General features: G+C 38.6%; 1 protein-coding gene across 4 annotated transcripts in view; it reads right to left on the reverse strand.

The window, feature by feature from the left end:
* ANLN (anillin, actin binding protein) overlaps positions 1 to 12,441 on the reverse strand; it is a 49,217-nt gene extending 36,776 nt beyond the window's left edge. For 2 of the 4 annotated variants that reach the window (XM_082750731.1, XM_082750730.1), the window contains exons 1-3: positions 12,072 to 12,441; positions 5,984 to 6,137; positions 2,960 to 3,277 (exon numbers count right to left, since the gene is read on the reverse strand). In XM_082750731.1, the coding sequence (XP_082606857.1) occupies positions 2,960 to 3,277; positions 5,984 to 6,137; positions 12,072 to 12,089 (490 nt within the window). In that variant the 5' untranslated portion in view covers positions 12,090 to 12,441. The remainder of the gene's footprint in view (positions 1 to 2,959; positions 3,278 to 5,983; positions 6,138 to 12,071) is intronic. The other 2 variants (XM_082750729.1, XM_082750728.1) reach the window with 1 other exon arrangement.
* Positions 12,442 to 23,091: the final 10,650 nt, after the last annotated feature.

Raw genomic sequence — 23,091 nt, forward strand, 5'->3', positions numbered from 1 at the left:
CCCTCCCACCAACATACACCCCTTTTTAGCTACTGTCCCTCTAGCCCTACACAATATTCTCTCGCTACTAGACACCCAAACTGGCCTCTGCCTCCCCGGCTGCCTTGAAGTTGCCTTCGCTGCTGGCACTAGATGCCACTACACATTGCAGGCCTTGTGTTTCCATTGGTGGCAGCATCCTCTACTAGTTCTGCTCTTGGGCCATATCCTCCATGGGGTCCTTCTACCTACCAACCACCTCCATTTGGCTATCCCCCGGCACCCCAAATAACGTATGTGATGCTGAAACTACCCCAAACATGTTCCTCCTCATTGTGGCCTCTTCCTCCTTCTCCCTTCTCCTCCACCACCACCCAGACATCTAGCCCAGAGATCCTCCTCCTAAATCTTACAGATCCCACCTCTCCTCTTCACTCCTGGCCTTCATCATTCCATACCAGGATTATAACATTAATCTTCTAACTGGTCTTCCTGCTCCCTCTGCTCGAGTCTCTGGCCTATTCAATCCCTTCTCAATTCTGATGCCAGAGTGATCTCTCTACAGCATTTGTCTACTTAAATTCTCCCAGTATCTCACCATCACCTCCTGGTTAAATTCCACAGGCTCTAAACCCTGCTGCTTTCTTCAAACTTATCTCTTGCTTTTCTACCAGAAAATATCTACTCTTTATGTATGTGCTCTGTTTACATACCTCTGTGCTTCTTAGGCATCCTATTACTTCTGCCTAGGAGACCTTCTCCATGGTCTGAAGCCAGTAGTCCCTCAGTGTCTTGCATCTGCCTTCCCTAGAAAAGCTTCCCTGGCCACCACCGACCCTGTGATACCCTTTTGCATACCTCTATCGCGTCCCTGAGAATCAGACCTGTCCTCTAAGCAGATGACAGCTTTACTGTCATATTTTAGGAATGGGCTTAAGAGACCTTTAGCTCTTCTAACTATTCTCTATCAGAAAAGAAGCTTCAGTTAAGTTATATTTTAGTATAATCCCCCATTTAACTGGTTTATACCCACAGTTCTGGAGAGCATACACTAACTCATTCATCACAAACACTTTATTTTCAAGTTTCAGTACTTAAAATTTGACAGGTTATGATCCCTTAAGAGATTTACTTTAAAGGCTGAGGTAAGCATTTGTTAACATTTGTTTTCAAAATGTTCAAAGTCACTGTGGCAATGCTTTCTGCCCTAGAATATTTATGGCCTTGGCTGATCTTCTCACCATGCATTATATCATTAAACCCTCTTTCTATTTCCCATAGAGATTTCTTGCCAAACAGAAAGGAAACATCCTTGTATTTAGGCACATTTACTGATTAGCCTCCCCAGGAATCATAAAGAAGCACGGTTAGCCCTGCCCACTACCAAAATCACTAGGTGTTTAAGAGACAGCATGGGATATCTGCACCCTGATCTATACCCGAGAACATCAGGTGGGTCACAGCAGGCAAGGGTTGAGCCCTAGAATCCAACAACTGAGGTTGGAATTTTAGCTGCTAATTCTGGTAAGGAGTCTTAGCCTCTCAGAACCCAGTTTCCTAAAAAAAAAAGAACACAGTTTCCTCTTCTATGACATGAACAAAAAAGTGGTATGTATGTCCTAAGATATTTATAAGAATTGAATGTTATACTATATTAGAACAAAAAATATTTAGAATGCCTAGCACTTTACACAGTAAGTATTGACTCTTGAAATTACCATCACTGCCAAAAGGATAATCTTAAAACACTCTGCTATCCGATACTTACCAAATTTCAGACCAAAGAATTGACATTTATGAAAGACTGCCTAAAATTTATGTTGTCCATCCATTTCTTCAGATCACTTGGTCTCAATTCTGGCTATGCACCAGAGTAAAACAGATTTTTTTAAAAAAAGACATAAGTACACCCCAGGGCTCCAGCATGCTCCTGAGATTACAATCCAATGGTCCAAATGTTTCTGTTACACAGGAGTCAGGCTGAGAGCCAAAGCTTGAGGAACACTTCCTTGGGTAAGGCCCAGCTGTCATTGTACAATGCTGGCTCTCTTCGGAACTGTGTTCACCAACTGAGCTTGGAGCCAGGCCATCTGCCTACCTTGAGTAACCTCACACACGAACTACCTTCTACAAAGTCATCTTTGAGGACCCAGGGAAGAAAGTTTTCTTAGGTCTTAGTTCCAGCCACGGTTCTGCTTTAATCTTATAAATAGTAGTGCAATAACTGATGGTGTATAACCTCCTTGCCTTGGCTGCTAGCAAGTTCATAACTCTGGCAAGTGAGGAGGACCTGAACGCCTGTATTTTACCCTCCCCTTCTTTGTTCTTCCTTCTCTTCACCCAAGAATTTCCTTATTTTTGTTTTGTAATATAGTTCTTTTTGTGAGTCATCTCAAGGCTTTTTTTGTAATGAGATAGGAGACAAAATTGATCATAGAACACATAACCCTGCTGATTTGCTCTTAGACTCTCCATCTGAATATGAGAACACAGAGGCAAGGATCAGGTCACTTCATGGGTTTCCAGCACCCTGACAAACATGTGTCGTAGGTGCTCAGTAAATGTTTATATTTTCTCTCCCCTCTATTAAATAGCATTACATACCTTAACCACTCAAATTTATTTAATTAGTTAATCCGCGAAATAGGATTTCTTGCATACAGAGCTAAAGGTCAGCAATGCTAATAATGACGAGGGTATAGTTTGTTCTCTATTGTGTCTTATTGCAAATATAATTCTGTTATGAGACCAAGCTTCTGGGAGCTGCTCTAAGAACTTCAGCAGCATCTCCTTCAATGAGAACACAATCAACTGATAAATATCCCATTGATATACAAACTATTTGTAAGTGATGGATACTGAGGAGATAGATAAAACAGAAGCAGTGATCTTTCGTGTGTTAAGTGATACCTCAAATTTGCATCCAAGTTGAAGCATATTGAAACAGATTTTAAGGACCAGGCCATCGTATCATTCATACCTGTCAGATCATTATTATCCCAATGGCGCCGCTGCTCTGCCAGCTTTTGCATTCGTGTTTTCACTGAGGACCCTGCAGTTGATTCCAATCTCGAGTTGAGCCCCCTCCTCACTCTGGGCACTGGGACTGGGGCCACCTCCGAAGCACTGACAGGAGCAGGTGCTTGAGGCTGCGCCTGGGGAGCCGGAGGACTTGGAGGACAGGGTTTTGCAGAAGCAGACTCAACTGGTTTTTCATTTTCCAAGTTAGAAACTTCTGCTACTTCGGTGGTGTCAGAACAGCGTTTCTTTGATGGTGATGGTTTTGTACAAGATTTCTCTAGATTAAAAAAAGGACACCCACCCCCAAAATTTCAAATTTCTGTAATTTCTCATAGCCTGAAAAACCATCAGTAGGTACTTAACAAATTACTAAAATGTGATGTTTCTCTGTTCTCTTTAAATGATTTTCCTTACAACAAGAAATATGTAAAATTCTACTTTCAGTAACTTAGAAATCTGGTATGAGAGATTTCTTTCTTTCTCTTTTTTTAATTTTTATTTTTTAATTATTTGACAGAGATCACAAGCAGGCAGAGAGGCAGGCAGAGAGAGAGGAAGGGAGGCAGGCTCCCCACTGAGCAGAGAGCCTAACTTGGGGCTTGATCCCCGGACCCTGGGATCACGACCTGAGCCAAAGGCAGAGACCCCAACCCACTGAGCCACCCAGGCACCTCCAGAGATTTCTTTTTAAGCGAACATATAATTTATGGTTTTAAACACCTGAGTGGGGATGCCTGGGAGGCCAGCCAGTTAAGCATCTGCCTTCAGCTCAGGTCATGATCCCAAGGTCCTGTACCAATTCCTTGCTCAGCGGGGAGCCTGCTTCTTCCTCTGTCTCTGCCATGCCCCCTGCTTGTGCTCTCTCTCCCTCCCTCTTTCTCTTGGACAAATAAAATCTTTTAAAAATTAATTAATTAATTAAAATAAAACCCCTGAATGAAAAGATATTCAAATAATATTCTCAAGGTATAGGACTAATATTTTATGTAGTCTTAAGGCATTAGGAGGGGACCCTGGATGGCTCAGTTGGTTAGGCTGCTGCCTTCGGCTCAGGTCATGATCCCAGGGTCCTGGGATCAAGTCCTGCATTGGGCTCCTTGCTCGACAGGGAGCCTGCTTTTCTCTCTCTCTCTCTGACAAATAAATAAATAAATAAATAAAACCTTAAAAAAAATAAAAAGACACTAGGAAATAAAAAATGCATACACATAGAATAAACAAACATTTTGAGTGATTTTTAAAATCATACAGCCATATCACCTCATTTTTAGATAAGGAAAACCAAGCACAGAGCAATTATATTACCTTCCATAAAATGACACAGCTAAGGGTCGAAACAGGCTTTGTGTTTCTTAAAATAATCTTCAATGAACAATAATAAGCAAGGTTAGAAGAGAACCTGCTTGAGGTTTGGGAAAGGCAGGGAACCAAAAAAGCAACTCAATTATCTGGTTAATACCAAGTGAAGTTATTGGCACAAATGTTTTCATATTTTTATAACATTTCATATTTTAAAGTGCCATGGACACCTATAAAATAAAAAGGCCTAAAATAAAAAGGAGCTACCCAAACATGAGGCATATTATTTCTACTCAAGAATGAGTTTTAATATATCTCCTGGGAAATTAACATTTTAGAATATAGGAATGTAAATTGCATATGAGGCCAGTATCCCTGGCTGTCTGACCTAGTATTCTCGCTCTGGCAATACCCAAAGTTCTGTTAAATGGGGGCCATGATTGCCCTCAGAGACATCAGTGTAATTAAAGAGACATTCTGAAATTTTCTCATCTTCTGTAATTCATTTATGATCTTATGATTTTTTGAAAGTGTTCCTATTTTAACATGCATCACCACTTGAAAATACAGAATTCAATATATTCTTATATAAAACAGTAAATATTCCCACCAAAGCATCAAAACATAGTTCCAAGCACTAGTTTTAAAGTACATGGTACACCACATTTCATTGTATAAACCTATGTCACAACGAAAACAGAAAAAGATCCTGGACTGGAGCTAGGCCTCTGTCTTCCTAACCAACTACCATATGTATATAATATATATACCCACATATGTAATATACATACCATGTACGTCTGATATATTTACCACACAAATATAAAATATATACCAAATATATGTGATATAGATAGGATTCCCTCTCTTCAAAATGTATAGCTATTTGAAAATAAATTCCCATTCCATGGTTAGCTTACAAAGTAATCGTGAGCCTGCTCCATGCCCTTATCACTTTTGTAATATTGCTTCTGCTTTCTGTGATGCTCTCTTTCTATATGCATTTTTAAAATTTATGCTGAGGAAAATGATTATCTCCAGACAATTCCATACTCAGGGAAAAGATTAAGGCAGCTAACTTACTGATACAGGCTGGGGATGCCAGGATTTAGGAAAGAATAAAATAAATTTCTGGGTGATTTTAGGTTAGTTTGTTTGTATATTTATTTATTTTTGTCTAATTCACCAGGTCTTAGATTAACCACCTATACCTTCAGCCTAGCTCTAGAGGGCTGGTTCAACAGACAGAGGATGAAAAGGCACATTAAATTTCAAGCCTCCACAAGCAGGTCTACCATTTGTTAACCCGCTCGTGCCAGAGACCATCTGAAAACTTGGTAGTCAGCTGTTCCCGCACTGTAGAGGTAGATAAACTCCAAACCACTACCGTGTATGTGTCCTCTGCTCCTTTACTTTTCTCCCCTTGGGGGTTTTAAGGGTAACTTTGGGTTGAGGAAAATTATGTTTGACCAATTAGTTTGAAATATTTATTGGATACTCTGCTCTGGTCTTGTAGGTCTAGGCCTAATACAATCAGTCTGAACTAGAAGGCTGACCTTTTCCCAGAGGCTATTATTACATTTGTCTCCCAAAGACCTGGATTTTTCTACATGCACAATAAAATGGGGCTTATCTCTTTTAAAAGATGCCAATTATATTCCCCCCAACCACCACAGTCTTTTACCTTCACTACCAGGTAGGGGTTGTTGGTTACTTGCTTCCGAAAGTGGCTCTCTGGCTCTCTTAGCGTGAGTCATGGACCTTGCGGCTGCCGTGGGCCTTTCGGCCATCTTTCTCTGGAGGTTCTCTCGCCTGGCACGGGTTCGTTCCAGCAGTTTCTATATATGTAATACAGCAGCGTTAAAACACAAGTTTAGTCAAAAATTTGCAAAACTTAAGGTATCTTCTAAAATCATCAATTACCATATAAGATAACAGTTAAAATACATTCCAAATGTGAAATCTTATGTAATTTAGGTCAAAATTCACCAAATAAGCACCCCAGTGTCAAAATTATCACAGATGTAATATAAATAAAATGGTTAGGTTGGTTGTATGAGATTTAAAATGGCCAGAAGTTTTTTCTGCTTCCATCCAAAGGTAGAATCTATTTCCACACCCTTGCGTTGGGCTGGCCTTATGATTCACCTTGACCAACATAATGTGGCAGAAGTGATACTGCATGACTTCCAAACCCAGGCATCAGAAGTCTTGCAGTTTCTCTTCTCACTCTCTTAGAATACCAGGTGAAGCAGCCCAGGTCAAGCCTGCTAGAGACACTTGGCCCAGCTGAGAGCTAGCATCAACCACCAGACTTGTGACCATCCAGTCCCAGATAATTTGCTAGATCCCTGCAGACTCCGGCATGACCCCGGGGGACACCACTGGAAACAGAGCCTCGCTGAGCCCAACGCAAATTACTGAGCCACTGAATCACGAGAAATAACGCGGTGGTTGTTTCAAGCACTTCAGGGGCAAGAATAATAGTCTCTCAAAGCTGTTCATTTCCTAATCTCATCAACCTGTGAATGTGTTACTTTATTTGGCAAAAGGGACTTTGCTGATATGATTTAGAGTCTTGAGATGGAAAGATTATTCTGAATTATATGGAGAGGGCAATACGTAATCACAGTTGTCCTTATGAAACAAGAGTCAGGAAGGTCAGAAATGTGACAACAGAAGCAGAGCTTAGAGTGACGGGATTGTGGCTTTGAAGATGCAGGAGGGGGCCACATGCCAAAAAATGCAGGTGGCCTCCAGAAGCTACAAAGGGCGAGGAAACAGATTCTCCTCCAGGGCCTTCAGAAAGAACACAATCTTGCCAACACCTTGATCTTAACCCAGTAAAATCCATCAGCCTTATGACCTTCACAAGGTAATAAATATCTATGATTTTAAACCACTAAGCGTGTGGTAATTTGTTTTAACAACGAAACTAATACAGCCACTAAGATTTGGTATAATGGTAAACAGCAAGAGATAACATATTTAGTCTTTTGAAAACATGACATTTCCTAAGATGAAAAAAAAAAAAAACTAAAAAAATCCCATATTTTATTTAACTCAATATGAATATATAATAAAACAATTTTAAGTTGATATCTTAACCATTTCATAAACTCACGATTACTCTGTTCTTACTCTGAATCAACTAATGCTTCCATTTGAACCAGCATGGTAGAACAAACACAAGACCCTATAAAACAATTCCTTTTCTTTCAAAAGTACACAACTAAAGGAGGCATGCAAATTATTGGCTGGAGTTTATATGCTGCCCCACACACAGATACAGTGTTAGTGAAGACTAAGGAACTAAACTTCCATTTGAACTTTTTAATTTCCTTAATTAATATAGAATAATTATTCTTTAAAATTCCTCTGAGTATGCAAAAGAAATATGAGCTAAATTTGGAAGGTACAACTCTCTCCCTTAGGAATGATTTCCTAACTGAAAGAAGTGAAGCTAAATCTAAATGCCATGTCACTTAAAGAGTTAATCCATGAACCAAATGTTGCCCAAGACACAAGTCCTTCACCCTTTAAATAAAAGTCTTCAACAAACTCAAAAGTGGTACTGTTACATAAATTCATATATATATGATAATTTCCCCATGATAAAACATATCACTCCCCAGATACAAAACTAGCTTAATTTTATTCATTCATGGACATGCCCACATTCCATTCTGGTTAGTTAGAATACTTGTGAGTCAGTATATTTTCAGTTACTATGAGCAAGAGGTTGGTTACAAAAGAATGTGGCTTTGCCACTCAAACATACACAAGTACTCTATTGTCTACATTAGATTCAAAGATTTCAAAACTTTAAGAAATTTGAGAGAGATAAGCCAAAGTTCCCTTATCTACAAAATAAGGACTAAAGATTGATTTAAAAGAAATTATATATCTAAGGAAGATAAACTCAACAGTTCAATAAGTCTAAGTCTCTATAATAATGCATCAGAAATTCAAGGGTTCTTTATTTATAAGATACATTCCTTCAAACATTACAGATCCTTCTTTAAATAAAAGAGGCATAAAAAAACTGCAGTAACTAATGGAACTGGGAAATAAGACATTCCACATGGATGAATCTAAAATAACTGAAGCTTATAGTCTAAGCAATTTCTGCCACACACACGCCTGAAATCATTTCTGACAGAAATCTTTCTAGGAGGTATTACTGATTCCCCTACCTTCTCCCCCCCCCCATACCTTCTTAAACAGAGTACACTCAACATAAATTAACTTATTATTTTCAGTATACTCTAGCAGCATTCTTTCCCATGTCAATACAGAGATTTTCACTTACTTTTCAAAAATAAGAGAAAGTCCATTCCACACAGTAACAGCATGTTTATTGATTGCACAAGAGAAGATGCTTTACAGAATATTTTAACTGTGGCTTTTCTCTTTTAAGGATCCTACACAGAAAGCTCTGACTTGGCACACCTGGCCCTGGGTTCCCTATGGCAGTGTCAATTTCGGACTCTCTCTCTAATAAATAAATGAAATCTTAAAAAAAAAAATTAAAAAATTAAAAAAAAAAAAAAAAAGAAATGGCAAGGCTGGATTCAAAAATCAGGCTCCAGAGTTTGGGCTCTTAATCAGTCTGCTATAAACTGTCTTTTAAATGGCTCAGTCATTAAACATCAGACTCTTGATTTCAGTTCAAGGTCATGAGTTCAAACCCTGCATTAGGCTCCACATCCGAACTGTCTTTTGACTAAATCCAATTGTTCTTTTTAAGAACGTATTTTTTTTTAAGATTTTATTTATTTATTTATTTGCCAGAGAGAGAGAGGGAGAGAGCAAGTACAGGCAGACAGAGTGGCAGGCAGAGGCAGAGTGAGAAGCAGGCTCCCTGCCGAGCAAGGAGCCTGATATGGGACTCGATCCCAGGACGCTGGGATCATGACCTGAGCCAAAGGAAGCCACTTAACCAACTGGGCCACCCAGGCATCCCTCTTTTTAAGAATTTATTGTCAGGAGAAACAACTTCATATCACCGTAACTTTTTAAATGTTATCAGCTGGTCATAATAATAAACATCTGCCTCCACTGCTTGTTTGTCCATGAATCAAGATGGCTTCCTTATTTCTGGTTAGTCCAAGAAGAATATAGAAAGACACTGCCCTGTGGACTTTGTCTAGAGTCTTATTCAAAATGCAAAACAATGAGACACTTAAGGAAATGTGAACATTGACAGAATATTTGATGCTATTAAGGGATTGCTATTAAATTTTAGGTGTGATAACAGCACTATGATTTTTTTCAACTGTTTAGTGTTTAATGATAAATACTGAAGTATTTATGTATGAAATTATATGATCTCTACAATTTTCTTCCAAATGATCCAGTAGGAGGGATTTGAGGGGAACACAGTGAAATAATATGGCCATGTGTTGCAGGGTGATGAGTCCATGCGGAGTTATTATACTTGAGAATTTGAAATTTTCTACAATAAAGGAAAGAACATGGCTAAAATGTTCTAACAATTACTGTTGTATATAATTATGTGTTTGTAAAATAATTTGCACTGAATGGCTCTTTTTAAAATTTTTTTCAACAGAATGTTATTGGATGTGCTTGATGTTAGGGAAACATCTCTCTGAATAGGAAAGAACAGGCCTGCACTCATGAAACTCACATTCGTATAGGAAATATATTCAACAGGTAAATGCAAGTGAGATGAGCGCTGTGAAAGGTGATCTGCCCTTTGAAGAAGGGATATCAAAGTGAGAGCTGGAAGTTAAATCAAGCAGAAGGGACAGGGAGAGAAGAGTGTGCCATACAACACCAGTGACACCAGGGTGGAGAAGCAATCAATGCACAACAGCCTTGTTTGAGAAGAGAGTCTAGGGGCTGTAGCTTTTTCAACCTGAGTCACCAAAAGAATTAGCCCTTATGCTCTGACATTAATGTAATGAATTAACATCTCTCCTATGCTTGCAGGATGGCATGGTTATGAATCACATTTAGGAAAATCAACAAAATAGTTTCTCAAATCATTTTCTGTGGTTCTGATAAAGAACTCTAGTTGAGAAAACTACTTTAAGTTATTTTAAGTCCTTTTAAGACAAAGATATGTATCAGTTCACTTGCCTGTGCAAAAATGTTATGAATGCTATCATTAAGCACCTAGTCATTGGAACCAACTCAAATTTTCCACTCATTACCAATTAAGGAAAAGATGTCAAAGCTGTTTATTCCAACTGCAACTGATCTTTTTATAATGTAAACCATACATGTTTCTGAACACACTATAAAGCGAAAGCTTTCTTCAAATAAAAGTTTCTTTCAATGGAGATTTGTACTAGCTTCAGAATGACATTTTCAAGTAAAATGAAGTACAATTTTCAACCAAGTTTCAAAATGTGTTGTTCCTGTCTGTTACTTAGGAAAATAAAAAGAATATTCAGGACATAGGGCTAATGTTTTAAGGAATCCTATCCTAGCTTAGTAACATAAAATATCCTTTTTAACTTCATGTGAAAAATATATGTTGCATGATCAGCCCTATTTTTTAAAGCTAATACAAAATGTGTTCTGCATTCTCGGTCAGTCCTTAAGATTAACTAATGTTTTCCCCTAAATGAGAATTTGAAACAAAAATAAATATTATGTTTGAATCCAAGTAAACTATAACTGCTGAAACTTTTACAATCTTAGACTTATGGAATTATAAACTACATCTCCCCAAAAAAGTATTTCTACTCTCCATAGCATTTAAGTTTTTGAATCTAGTATCGAGACATTTTTAGGGCCACTTTGCAACAACTCAAGAAGTAACAGTTTGAAACTTGCACAACAACTTACAGAAACAGGAACTGTTCTGGAAGTACAGGGAGTAGACAACTGGCAACACAAAACTCAAGTATGTCCATGTACATTCTCAACAAGACTGGCCAGTAATAGAAAAATAATTTGACACGACATAATTAATCCATATTCAATTTCCAAAGGACAAAAGACAAGTATTGCTGTAATGTTATGCTCCATAAACACACACAAAGAGGCTTCCTATTTCTTTACTCTGCTTTTTTAAAATTGTCGGCTTTTAATTTTGTTTGTATATATTCGGCCAGCACTGTTTCCTTTCCGTTCGAGTGTCAATCCCGGGGATGAAACTTCTTCCCAATTTAACTGAGTAATCAGACCTGAAGAAACTATTGACTCTATAGGAACGGATGCAATGATTTCAGGTACTGGCTTATTTTAACGTTTTGCTGTCATTTCGTTAACAGCATCCTTGAAATGCAGGGCATTCTGCCGGCCGCCTGAACACCGCAAATCACATTCCATTTGCAGGCGGCGGCTGCACACTGCACGGAGTCATTCAAGCTCCAGACTCCACCCTACACCTTATCCCGGCTTTCACTTCCAGCAGGACCAGTTCCGCCAGGCCTCAGGCCTCAACCTCCCCCTCGGAGGGGACAGGGCACTACGACCGAGGGGCTTTACAGTAATCCGGGCTGACAGCAGGCTTTTCGCTACCGCCTTTTAGGACAGGCTCAAAACCACCCTCCCGAGGCTTCAGCGGCAGGACCGCAATACGTCAACCGCGGACCCACAGCAGCCGCGGAGCCGGCGGCGTCCTCCCCCCACCCCCTTCTCCCTCCGGCTCCCCCAGGCGGACCCCTGCACACACACGCTGCGCACGCGCGCGCACGCGCCCTCCGCCCGGTGGGCCCAGAGGTCGCGGAAGGTGGGAAGGGTTAGGGTAGGAGCCCACAGTGGCGATGGCAAGCTACCCCCGCAAGTTTTCTCACCTCGGTAAACGGGTCCATCGCCCCGGGCTTCTCCTGTCGGTTGCGAGACGACGGAAACGGTGGTTCAAATTCAGAAAAAGAAAAGTGAGTCTCGGTTCAGTGTGTCACTTGGAGAAAACCAGAAGGCCGGGGAGGGGAGGACTCTCCCAAACTCCTCTCCTCTACCCCCTAAGCCTCCAGTGTCAGAGTCGGCCTCCGGCGGCCGTTCAAATTTGAATTTCAGCGCCTGTACAGCGCGCCTGCGCGCGGGGCGGAGCGGGACACGCCTCCGTCCGCCCCGGCTCTCGGTCACGTGGCGGTGCCGGGCCGCGGGGGTTTCTGAGGTTAGCGGACCTCCTCTGGGTCACACCCCAGCTCCCGAGGCCGGGGTGCGGCGGAGGTGCGGCTCGGCGGGCGCTCCAGCCGCCTCCGGGACCCGAAGCCCCACCCCAACGTTCGCACAGGCACCCTGTTTAAACTGATCCTGTGGAACCTTCCCGCCTTCCCTCTTTACTTAATATAGGATTAGCAGCCCTTCTGTTTGAAATCCCACTGGCCTGGTGACCTTCTTTCCCCCGCCGCTACGTCGCCCTAATGGGGGCTGTGGGCTTGACCCTCATGAGAGGTTCCTCTAGTGGGATCCCGGATATTTGAGGCTAAGGACCCACCTTGGGCGCTAGAGATCCTTTCTCATTGGGAAGTAAGGCTAATATGAACAGACTGAAAATTTCATACACAGAACTCCTGTGCTGCCTTTCTATCTTAAATCCCATCCAAATTTATACAGTGTTAGAGTTGGAAGGATTAGGAAGCCATCCACCTATGTGCTTTTACAGCCGAGAGCGGGGAGACCCTGAGACAAGTCAGTCTTGTCCAGGAGAAAGGAAAACCCCATTCTCAGCTCATGGTCCCCTTCTCCACCACGAGATCAAGCTGGGTCTCATGATTGCTCTTTACGGATTACTCAGAATTGCAAAATACGTTATGTAATTACTGTATCAATCATTTCTTCTTCAACAAGTCTGCATTAGGGCTTGTAAAGACAACAGTTCCTGACTTGTTCACTTGAAAAGTAACTCCATGTAGATGAAGAAGTTACTGCCTAACGGCAGAACAAACCAAAACTATTTCTCCCAAGTAAGATGTTTTGGTATATTTAATAACCTTTCCATCCTAGCAGTCAGTAGACATTACAAAAAAGTGTTTCACTAATAATCTCTCTAATTTGAAATTTAATGGTATAGGTTGTAATAAAAAGAATTCTGAGTGTGGAGCAGGAAGAAATTGCTTGGGATTTTGACTCCCAAGGACCATGTGACCTTAGGCAAATCATTCAACCCACTATTTTTAAAACCTTTTGAAAATACAGTTGAAGCTGACCCTCTACCTAGAAAAATGCCCATTTAATCATAAAGTATTTGTCACAGAATTTCATGAAATTCATGGCCACCAAGTTAGCAACATACTAAAGGTTTAGCCTCTCTAGATTTTAGCTTACTCATCTATAAAACAAGAATAACCAACTGCCAGGGTTATTAGGAGGATCAGATGAAAAACTGAAACAGAACCAGAAGTATTCGTAATTAGCCATTACTGAAGTGTTTGGTGTATCAAATTATTAATACTTAAAATATGCTACTTATGAACCAATGAGGAAAAGAAGTTTGCATTTTTGCTAGACAGGAAAGTATATGTGTTGGAGGGGAGAAAGAAAATGTTTTAAACAATATTGGAAAAGAAGTCATTAGAAATTTATATAGTCTGTGTGCCTTCCTGCCTTGGCGTCTGTGAGCCTTAGATTTTTTTTTTTTTTTAAGATTTTATTTTTTGACACAGAGGGAGAGAGATCACAGGTAGGCAGAGAGGCAGGCAGAGAGAGAGGGGGAAGCAGGCTCTCTGCTCAGCAGCTGAGAGGTGCTTGATTCGAGGACCCTGAGATCATGACCTGAGCCAAAAGCAGAGGCTTAACCCACTGAGCCACCCAGGCACCCCAAGCCTTAGATTCTTTATGACCAGATTCTAGTCAAGACTAAAAGAGATACATAAAGCACATAGAACAATAGAACTACTCCAAATCTTTATCTTGCTTCATAATCCCCTTATGTCTTTGTGCTCTACACTGATAATGACCACCGTGAAGATGATAGCAACCACCAAAACAGTCGCTGCAACATGTTAAACACCTCCCAGCTGCCAGAAACTGTGCTAGATACTCGTCTACTCTTCCTCTAAAAGAGTATCAGTATCAGAGTCGGCCTCCTGCAGCTGTTCAAATTTGAATTTCAGCCATTGTCACCTACCATGTCTCCTTTTTTTCCATTCTTACCCCCTGGTACTTCATTCTTCAGTCTATAAGCTGGAGATAAGTTTTCTCCTTTTGTGTTATAAAATATTTCTGGTTTACAAAGAAGTAATGAATAAAACATAACCATGTACCCACCACCTAGCTTAAAGAGATATATAATTTTATACTTGAAGTCTCCTGTGAGCCTCTTAATTCCATTCACCTTTTCCTCCTGAGGGTTAAAACTATTCTGATTTTAATGCTTATCATTCCCATGAAATTTATGTACTTTCATTACATCTACATATGTATCCTTAACAATATATTGTGATCTACATAAAAATTTTTTATTGTATTTTTCTGCAATTGTTTATTTTTTTGCTCCATATTCTTTTTATGAGATTCATCCACACTAATAGTTGCATATCATTCATTTTCAGGGCTATATTATATTATATGAATATACTTGCAATTTATGTATCCATTATCCTGTTCGTGGATATTTAGCTCATTAACAATATTTCATTCCAAAGATTCCACGATGCTATAAATATTTTTTAAAATTTTTAATAAACATATAATGTATTATTAGCCCCAGGGGTACAGGTCTGTGAATCTCCAGGTTTACACACTTCATAGCACTCACCATATTGCATACTCTCCCACCACCATCCCCCAACCCGCCTCCCCCAGTCACCCTCAGTTTGTTTTGTGACAGTAAGAGTCTCTTATGGTTTGTCTCCCTCCCAATCCCATCTTGTTTCATTTATTCTTTTCCTACCCCCCAACCTCCTACCTTGCATCTCCACTTCCTCATATCAGGGAGATCATATGATAGTTGTCTTCCTCTGATTGATTTATTTTGCTAAGCATAATACCCTCTAGTTCCATCCATGTCGTCGCAAATGGCAAGATTTCATTTCTTTTGATGGCTGCATAGTATTCCATTGTATATATATACCACATCTTCTTTATCCATTCATCTGCTGATGGACATCTAAGTTCTTTCCATAGTTTGGCTATTGTGGACATTGCTGCTATAAACATTCGGGTGCATGTGCCCCTTCGGATCACTACGTTTGTATCTTTGGGGCATAAGGTGATGCTATAAATATTTTTATGTCTCCTTTATACTCATGCAAAATTTTATCTATAGTAATGTACCTAGGAATTATTTTGATAAATATATTTAAATATTATTACCAGATATTAAAAATAAATTTACTCTTCAAAATGATTGTCACAAGTTTTACTTTAGTCAGCAGTGCATGAGCTTGCCAGCTACTTCAGTGCCTCCCTAGCACATGGAGACTTTTTAGATTTTGCCATTCCTGTCTGGGTGTACTTCTCTTACTCCTGAACTTGAGCATCATTTCATGTGTTTATTGGTCTTCCAATTTTCCTTTTCTGTGAATGTCAACTCTATATGCTTTGCCTATTTTTCCATGCACTTCATTTTTTCTTATTGATTCATAGACTTTTTGTTGTTTATTTAGTATTTTCTGGAAAAATAACTTTTCAGCTTGCAATTATCTTTTCAGGATCTTAGTTTCAGGTTTATCTTTTAGGATGTCTTGGATGTACTGAAATGTTTAATATAAATGTAATTAGATATATGTATATTTTTCTTTAGGGATTGTGCTTTTTATGTTTCAAGAAATCCTTCCCTACTCTGAGGTTGTAAAGATGTTCTCCCATATTTTTACTAAAAAGTATTGTTTTCATCATTTTGTCTTTAAATTACCTGGTTTGATTTTTTTTTATTTGGAAACCAAATATCTTTTTTTTTTTTTTTTTAAGATTCTATTTATTTATTTGACAAATAGATCACAAGTAGGCAGAGAGGCCGGTGAGGGGCGGGGGTTCGGGAAACAGGCTCCCTGCTGAGCAGAGAGTCCAATGTGGGGCTTGATCTCAGGACCCTGAGATCATGACCTGAGCCGAAGGCAGTAGCTTAACCCACTGAGCCACCCAGGTGTCCCTGGAAACCAAATGTCTTAACAGTACTTACTTGTCCATTCTTTCCCCCCAACCTGTAATGCCACTTTTGTGATATATCAACTTTTTATGTACATACTGTAGGTCTATTTTGGAGCTCTTTATTCTATTCAAGTGGTTCGTTTTTCTATTCTACTTCTATTATCAAACTGTCTTAATTTTAAGTGTTGATATCTGGTAGGCAAGTTAAAAATTAAATTGACTTGGTGAAATGACTTGGCTCATTTGGCTCCTTGTTTTTCCAATTTAGGGTTAGATTGTCAAACTCCACAAAGAGAAAAAACATCCTCTTGAGATTTTTTTGGAATTGTACTGAATTTATCACATAATTTGGAGAGTTGACATCTTTGTGATATTGAGCCTTTCCATTTGTGAATGTGGCTGATCTTCATTAATTTAAGTCTATTTCAATATTTTCCAAAAATGTTTATAATGTGCTTCCCTACAAATCTTTAAACTGATTTATTCCTTTGTACTCTTGTTGTTGCTACTTTTACATATCTTTTTATTTGTTTTTAAATCATCACTGGTATGTAGGAACATAAATGATTATTGCAAACCTACTCAACTATCTTATTAGTTTTAGTAATTTATTTATAGAGAAGGATTTTTTTAAAAAGATTTTATTTATTTATTTGACAGACAGAGATCACAAGCAGGCAGACAGGCAGGCAGAGAGAGGGAGAGGAGAAAGCAGGCTCCCTGCAGAGCAGAGAGCCTGACACAGGGCTCGATCCCAGGACCCTGAGATCATGACCTGAGCCGAAGGCAGTAGCTTAACCCACCGAGCCACCCAGGCGCCCCAGAGAAGGATCTTTTTAAAATGTAAATTGTGCAGTGTCATTTCTTTATTCAGAGCTAGTTCATGTCTTTCATTGCAATTAGAATAATATCCAAATTCTTTTTCATACCTACAGGGCCCTAAATGATTCAGACTCCGTTTTCCTCTACAATACTCTCCCTTTTTTTCACAAGGCTCCGGCCTCATGGGCTTTTCTTCTGGGCAAAAAAAGTTCCAAATTCCTTTTTCCTTCAAGAATTTTCTACCTCCTAGATGCTCTTCTAGATCTATACATGTCTGGTTCCTCATTAATTGAGTGTGAGATGGAATGTACTACCTCCTCAAAGACTTCCCTCTTTGGGTAGCCACTCCCTTCCTCTCTGCCCCCTCTCCATCAGTTTCTATCCTATTTTGCTGATTTATTCTTTTCATCCCATTTACCACTTATGTGGAATTATTATTATTTTTTAAAGATTTAATTTATTTATTTGTCAGAGAGGGAGGGAGAGCACAAACAGGGTGAGTGGCAGGCAGGAGGAGAAGCAGGCTCCCCACTGAGCACGGAGCCCCATGTAGGACTTGATCCCTGTACCCTAGGATCATGACCTGAGCCTAAGGCAGATGCTCAACCGACTGAGTCAGCCAGATGTCCCTATGTGGAATTAGTTTTGTTAAGTATTTATGTTTATTATCTGTCCCTCCTACTAGAGTGTAAGCTATTGAATGGCAGGAACATATTTATAGCTATAACTCAGCACCTTCTGGGAACATAAGTTCAGTAGATGTTTGTTGAATGAATGAGTATAAAATAAGCATTATTCCTATTTTAGAGATGGGGAAACCAAGATACAAAGAGACTAAGTGATCAGACCATCACCTAACAATTTGAATCAAATCGGCCTGACTTTAAATCCTATATTATACTTTTGACATTTTAATTAATTTATTTGGATCACCAAAGACAACAATAATGATGTAAATATGCCCTCAAGCTACATCCAAAGGCCCGAAAAATGACAACCATGCTTTTCTCTTGGAATTGCTTTCTTAAAAAAAGTTCTTTTTTAACTGTTGCAAAGAAATGTATGCTGAAATCACATGATTATTAGTAGTTAGACTGTGCCCTTTGGCTTAAATGATGTTATCAGAACTGTCTTCCCTGTTTTTTATATGGAAATCACAACCTCTCAAGTTATTTAGGTAAAGACCACAGTTTATTACATTAACTTAAGAATAGAATCAAGGCTATGTAGATTAAAGGTGACACTTACTAATGAGTATTTGCTGCTTCTGAGATCCTTACTTTTCAAAAAAGGAAATAATAATCTTTCACAGATAAAATTAATGGAGGGCTAAAACCACAAGAATTTGAAAGCATTTACTTGATAAAGACACTCCAAATGTTATGTATTTACAGTTAATTTTTTAAAATACATTCATACTAATTCTCATTTCATTCACAAAATAATATAATGATGTCAATATTCTTATTTTTATAGGGAGAGAAAAGTCCAAGGTCTAACAACAAGGCAGTGGCAAGAAGGATTAAAGTCAAGTTCTCTACCTCAGGTTATCTGGCTGAAAGGCCACTTCTTTTATATATTTATTATAATGAAGAAATAAGAACAATCAAAGAATGTCTTATACATGTTATGGAAAAGGCTGTTTTATTTATTACTATCTTTGCTATTAATGGTCCCTAGCATCACATTTTAATGCTTCTTAGCATCAGATTTTTTTTCTTTTCTAATTTAATCAATGAAAACGTTTCATATTCCAAAGTGAAGGAAAACAAATTGTGCTTTCTGAACATATTGTACTGTTCTTAAAACCCGATGTAACAACAGTCATACTATTTTCAAAATTTATGCAGTTTTAATCTCCTTTTTACTTTCTCAAGTGGTGAGGAAGGGTATTAAGAGAATTCATAATTAAAGGACTACAGCAAATCCTTTCATAAAGAGGAAAAATTCTTTTATTTACTTTTCACACTAGAATTTATATATTGATAACTTTACCTTTTCATACCTAGATTTTTTAATGCTATATTCACAGAGCCTATTTTTAGATGTTTAAAATTATCCATATTAAAGAAAGGCAGTTCTTAAATATTACAGAGTATCAGAAGCCTATGTTTCTTAAACATCAAAGTCTCTCTATTGGATATCAAAAATAAAATCTTCTTAAAATGGATGTCAGAAGAAGATTCAGTGTACCCCACTGACGTCTGTCATGAACTTCTTTATCTTCCAAACACTTCAAAAATTTCATTCACATACTACTTTTAGACAGGGGCTCTTCTACTCTCTCATTAATGCTCCCAAATTTTGGCATTTGTGACATCCACCTTCACTCTCTACTTGCATGCTTTTCGAAGTCAGGCACCATCCTGGTCTTTCTCAGACCATTCAGGTCTGACATGTAACAGGCCATTGAGAAATATTTGCTGATAAAACATTTGGAAACAATCATCTCTTCTGCCCTGACCTCATCATTTCTCAAACCTTCCAACTAGACTGATGTCCTCCTGTCTTCTGCTCAGCCATCACATGTATGGCCATACTTGGTTGCTAATTGATACTTGGAAGACTCCATGTCTAAAATTTCAAACTCCCAAACTGGCCTCCTGATTGTAATCTCAAATCCTTATCTCTTCTCCACTGCTGCTTACTCTTGCTAACCCTGCAAGCCCTGCAACCCTAACCTTCAATATATTCTCATTTCCTAATTTTTTTTTATTAACATAAAATGTATTATTAGCCCCAGGGGTACAGGTCTATGGATCATCAGGCTTACACACTTCATAGCACTCACCATAGCACATACCCTCCCCAATGTCCATAACCCTACCACCCTCTCCATACTCCCTTCCCCACTGGCAACTCTCAGTTTGTTTTGTGAGATTAAAAGTCTCTTATGGTTTGTCTCCTTTCCTAATTTTTCATCAAATTAAAAATGTTATAGCCCATGCCCTTTTCTATGAGGCCACATGCTAAGTAATTCAATCTATTGTGAAAAGGGAGTTTAAAAAAAAAATTAAGAGCTGGGTAAGGAACACCTAATTCAGCCCCTTAAAATAGTACATGAGGAAACAAGAAGATTATGACTAAGATTTTCAGAACTTGTTATTGGCCTTTTCCAGGTCTCTTCCCCAAACACTGCCCAACTCCTTTATGTCTTACCTGTTTCCTACCCAACCAATCCCAAGAGAAACCATTTCAATATCATTTTCTTTGGGCCCAAGACCTTGCTGCTTTTAACTTCCCAATTTCTAACCTTCTATTTTTTTCTATTTTTCTTGGCTTGCTAAACATTGAGCCAATTCCATTTCAAATTTATCCCAACTAACTGGATGTTTCATGTTGCTCAGAATCCTCTCATTCTTATCCGTTTAAATCCCTATCAAATTCTCTTATCAGTTTCCCATCCCACTCTCTTACTCTCAGCAAATGAGTTTACTACTAATTTTGCTTAACATTTAATGCCAAGGAAAGTGGCTCCAAGAATAGACAACTCTCAATCATTTGCTATTTCCTGAACATACCCTGCTCTGCTACATCCATGGCTTTCTCACCTTGATCCTTTGGATATATCTATATGAGGCTGGTTGAATCTTATGTCTTGGAAGATTCCCCACCTAGTTCATTTTCCACTTCAGTACTCAATTTGCACTACTTTATTTTGATATGACTTCAGACTTATAGAATAGTTGCAAAAGTTTTATATATATACACATAGAGAAAAGTGGAATTCCAAGATGCTTTTAACCAGATTCATAATATATTAACATTTTATTACATTTGGTTTTTTCTCATTCCCCCTCTCTCTCTCTCTCTCTCTCCCTCTCTCTGTACATGCACATACACAGATATACATATTTACATATATATGTGCATAATCTAAAGTATTTAGGGGTAAAAGGGCATCATGTCTGACAGCTAATCTTAAGTCAGAAAAAAACACATGTATACACACATATAGTTGTATAGTTATGTATATATTACTCTGCGTGTGTGTGTGTGTATTGTATATTTTATACATATACATATTATATATACAAAATACATTTATATATATACATAATATATACATCTTATTAAATATGTATATTTGAGAAAAGAACTTTGTTGGCTCCTTTTCCTCTGCTCCATTACTAAATGACTAAAAACTCTAAATTCTACCCTGACCTCTTCTGTCTACCTATACACACTCCCCTGGGTGATTTCATTAGTCCCACTGACTTAAAATGCTGTCCTTATACTGATGGCTCCCAGATTTATTTCTTTAACATGAACTCTTTCCTGAGCTCTGAACTCTAATATCCAACCACCTATTTGAAATACTGACGTGGACTTCTAACTGGCATATTAAACTTAACATAACCAAAATAGAATTCCCCACTCAACATGTTTTTCCCTCATCTTTTTCATTTCCATACATAATACTACTATCCGCTCAGTTGCTCAAGCCAAAAACCCAGGAGTCATGTTCAATTCCTTCTTCTTCTCCTCCCCATATACTCAACCTACTGATCATCTCCTCCAAGTATATGCTGGGTCTTCTACTTCTTAGCTTCTTTTCAGCTCCTGTTCCACTCCAAGCCATTATCACCCTCACTTGGCCCACTATGAAGTCTCCTATCTGGTTTCCCCACTTCCATTCTCACCCTCTTACCCATTGTCCTCAGAACAGTCAATGAGGATCTTTAAAAACAAATAAGCCATATTATGTCACTGCCCTGTTTAGAATCAACCAGTGGCTTCTGATTGCATTTTGAATAAAGTCCAAATTCCTTTTGCTGGTCCCTGCCTACCTCTGAGGTCTTTTCTCCTACCACTTCCCCCAGCTCACTGGACTGCAATCATGCTGACCTTCATATAGTTCCAGGATCATGTCAGGATCATTGCCATCTCAGGGCTTTTGCATTTACAATCCCCTCCACCTAGAATGCTTGCCTCCCCAAACCCTCTCCCCCCACCCCCCACCCAGCCAAATTTACTGTGGTTGACTCTTCAGATCTCAGCTCAAAAGTTTCTTTGTCAAAGAGGCCTTTTCAGACCGGCCTAGGACAAGTCACCATCTAGCATTACTTCCCTGATTTACTATACTTCATAGCACCTATTATAATTATACTTTGGTTAACTTGATTCTTGTTTGTTTCTCCCACTGTAATATATGTTCTAAGAGAACTGGGACTCTCACCACAGCATCCTTGATGTATGTACTCAAAGACTGGTTGATATGTATACATCATGTTTACGTATGTGTGTATGCACTATCAGGAAGTTCTTTGAGGGTAGGTATCATATCGTCTTCATCATCTTTTGCTTTGTATAAAAGAGGCACTTAACAAATCTGTGGAAGAAGTATACTAAAACACATCATGATTTTTGCAAAATATAATAAAGGCAGGCAATTTTTTTATCTGATTAAAAATATTCTTCCTCTCCTAGTCATTTACAACAAACAACCTATCAAAAAAAAAAATCAGTGTTTTTCAGGATTTTTGTGCTGTTTTCATTGAGGTGAAAAGGCAGAGGAGGTTTCACATAGTGTTCTTTGATTTGTCTCCCACTTAATGCTTTTCATTCTCCTGAAAAAGACATACTGAAAACATTCCATTCTTTCAATACAGACATCCTAAAAGCATTCAAAAGTCACTCGAAATTTTTTTCAAAAGCCACAGAAACCAACTATTCCTTGGATTTTTTTTCCTTTTATGAGTCAAAAAACATTGTTCACAGCTTGCCCTGAGGTTTCTGTTAATGTTTGTTAGAATGAGGTGTTCCTCTGTTCTTATACAATAGCAGACTGCTGCAGATGAATTTTCCTCAACTCATTTATTTTCAAAGACATAGAATTGCTTCCAATAAACAGGAAGTAAAAAATATTTTCTAGAAACTTCAACCCCCCAAACTTTTAAATTCTTATGTAAAATTTAAGTGAATATTATTTTATTTTTTAAAAGATTTATTTAT

The sequence above is a fragment of the Mustela nivalis genome (genome assembly GCF_964662115.1).
Source record: "Mustela nivalis genome assembly, contig: HAP1_SCAFFOLD_1771, whole genome shotgun sequence".
Lineage (NCBI taxonomy): Eukaryota > Metazoa > Chordata > Mammalia > Carnivora > Mustelidae > Mustela > Mustela nivalis.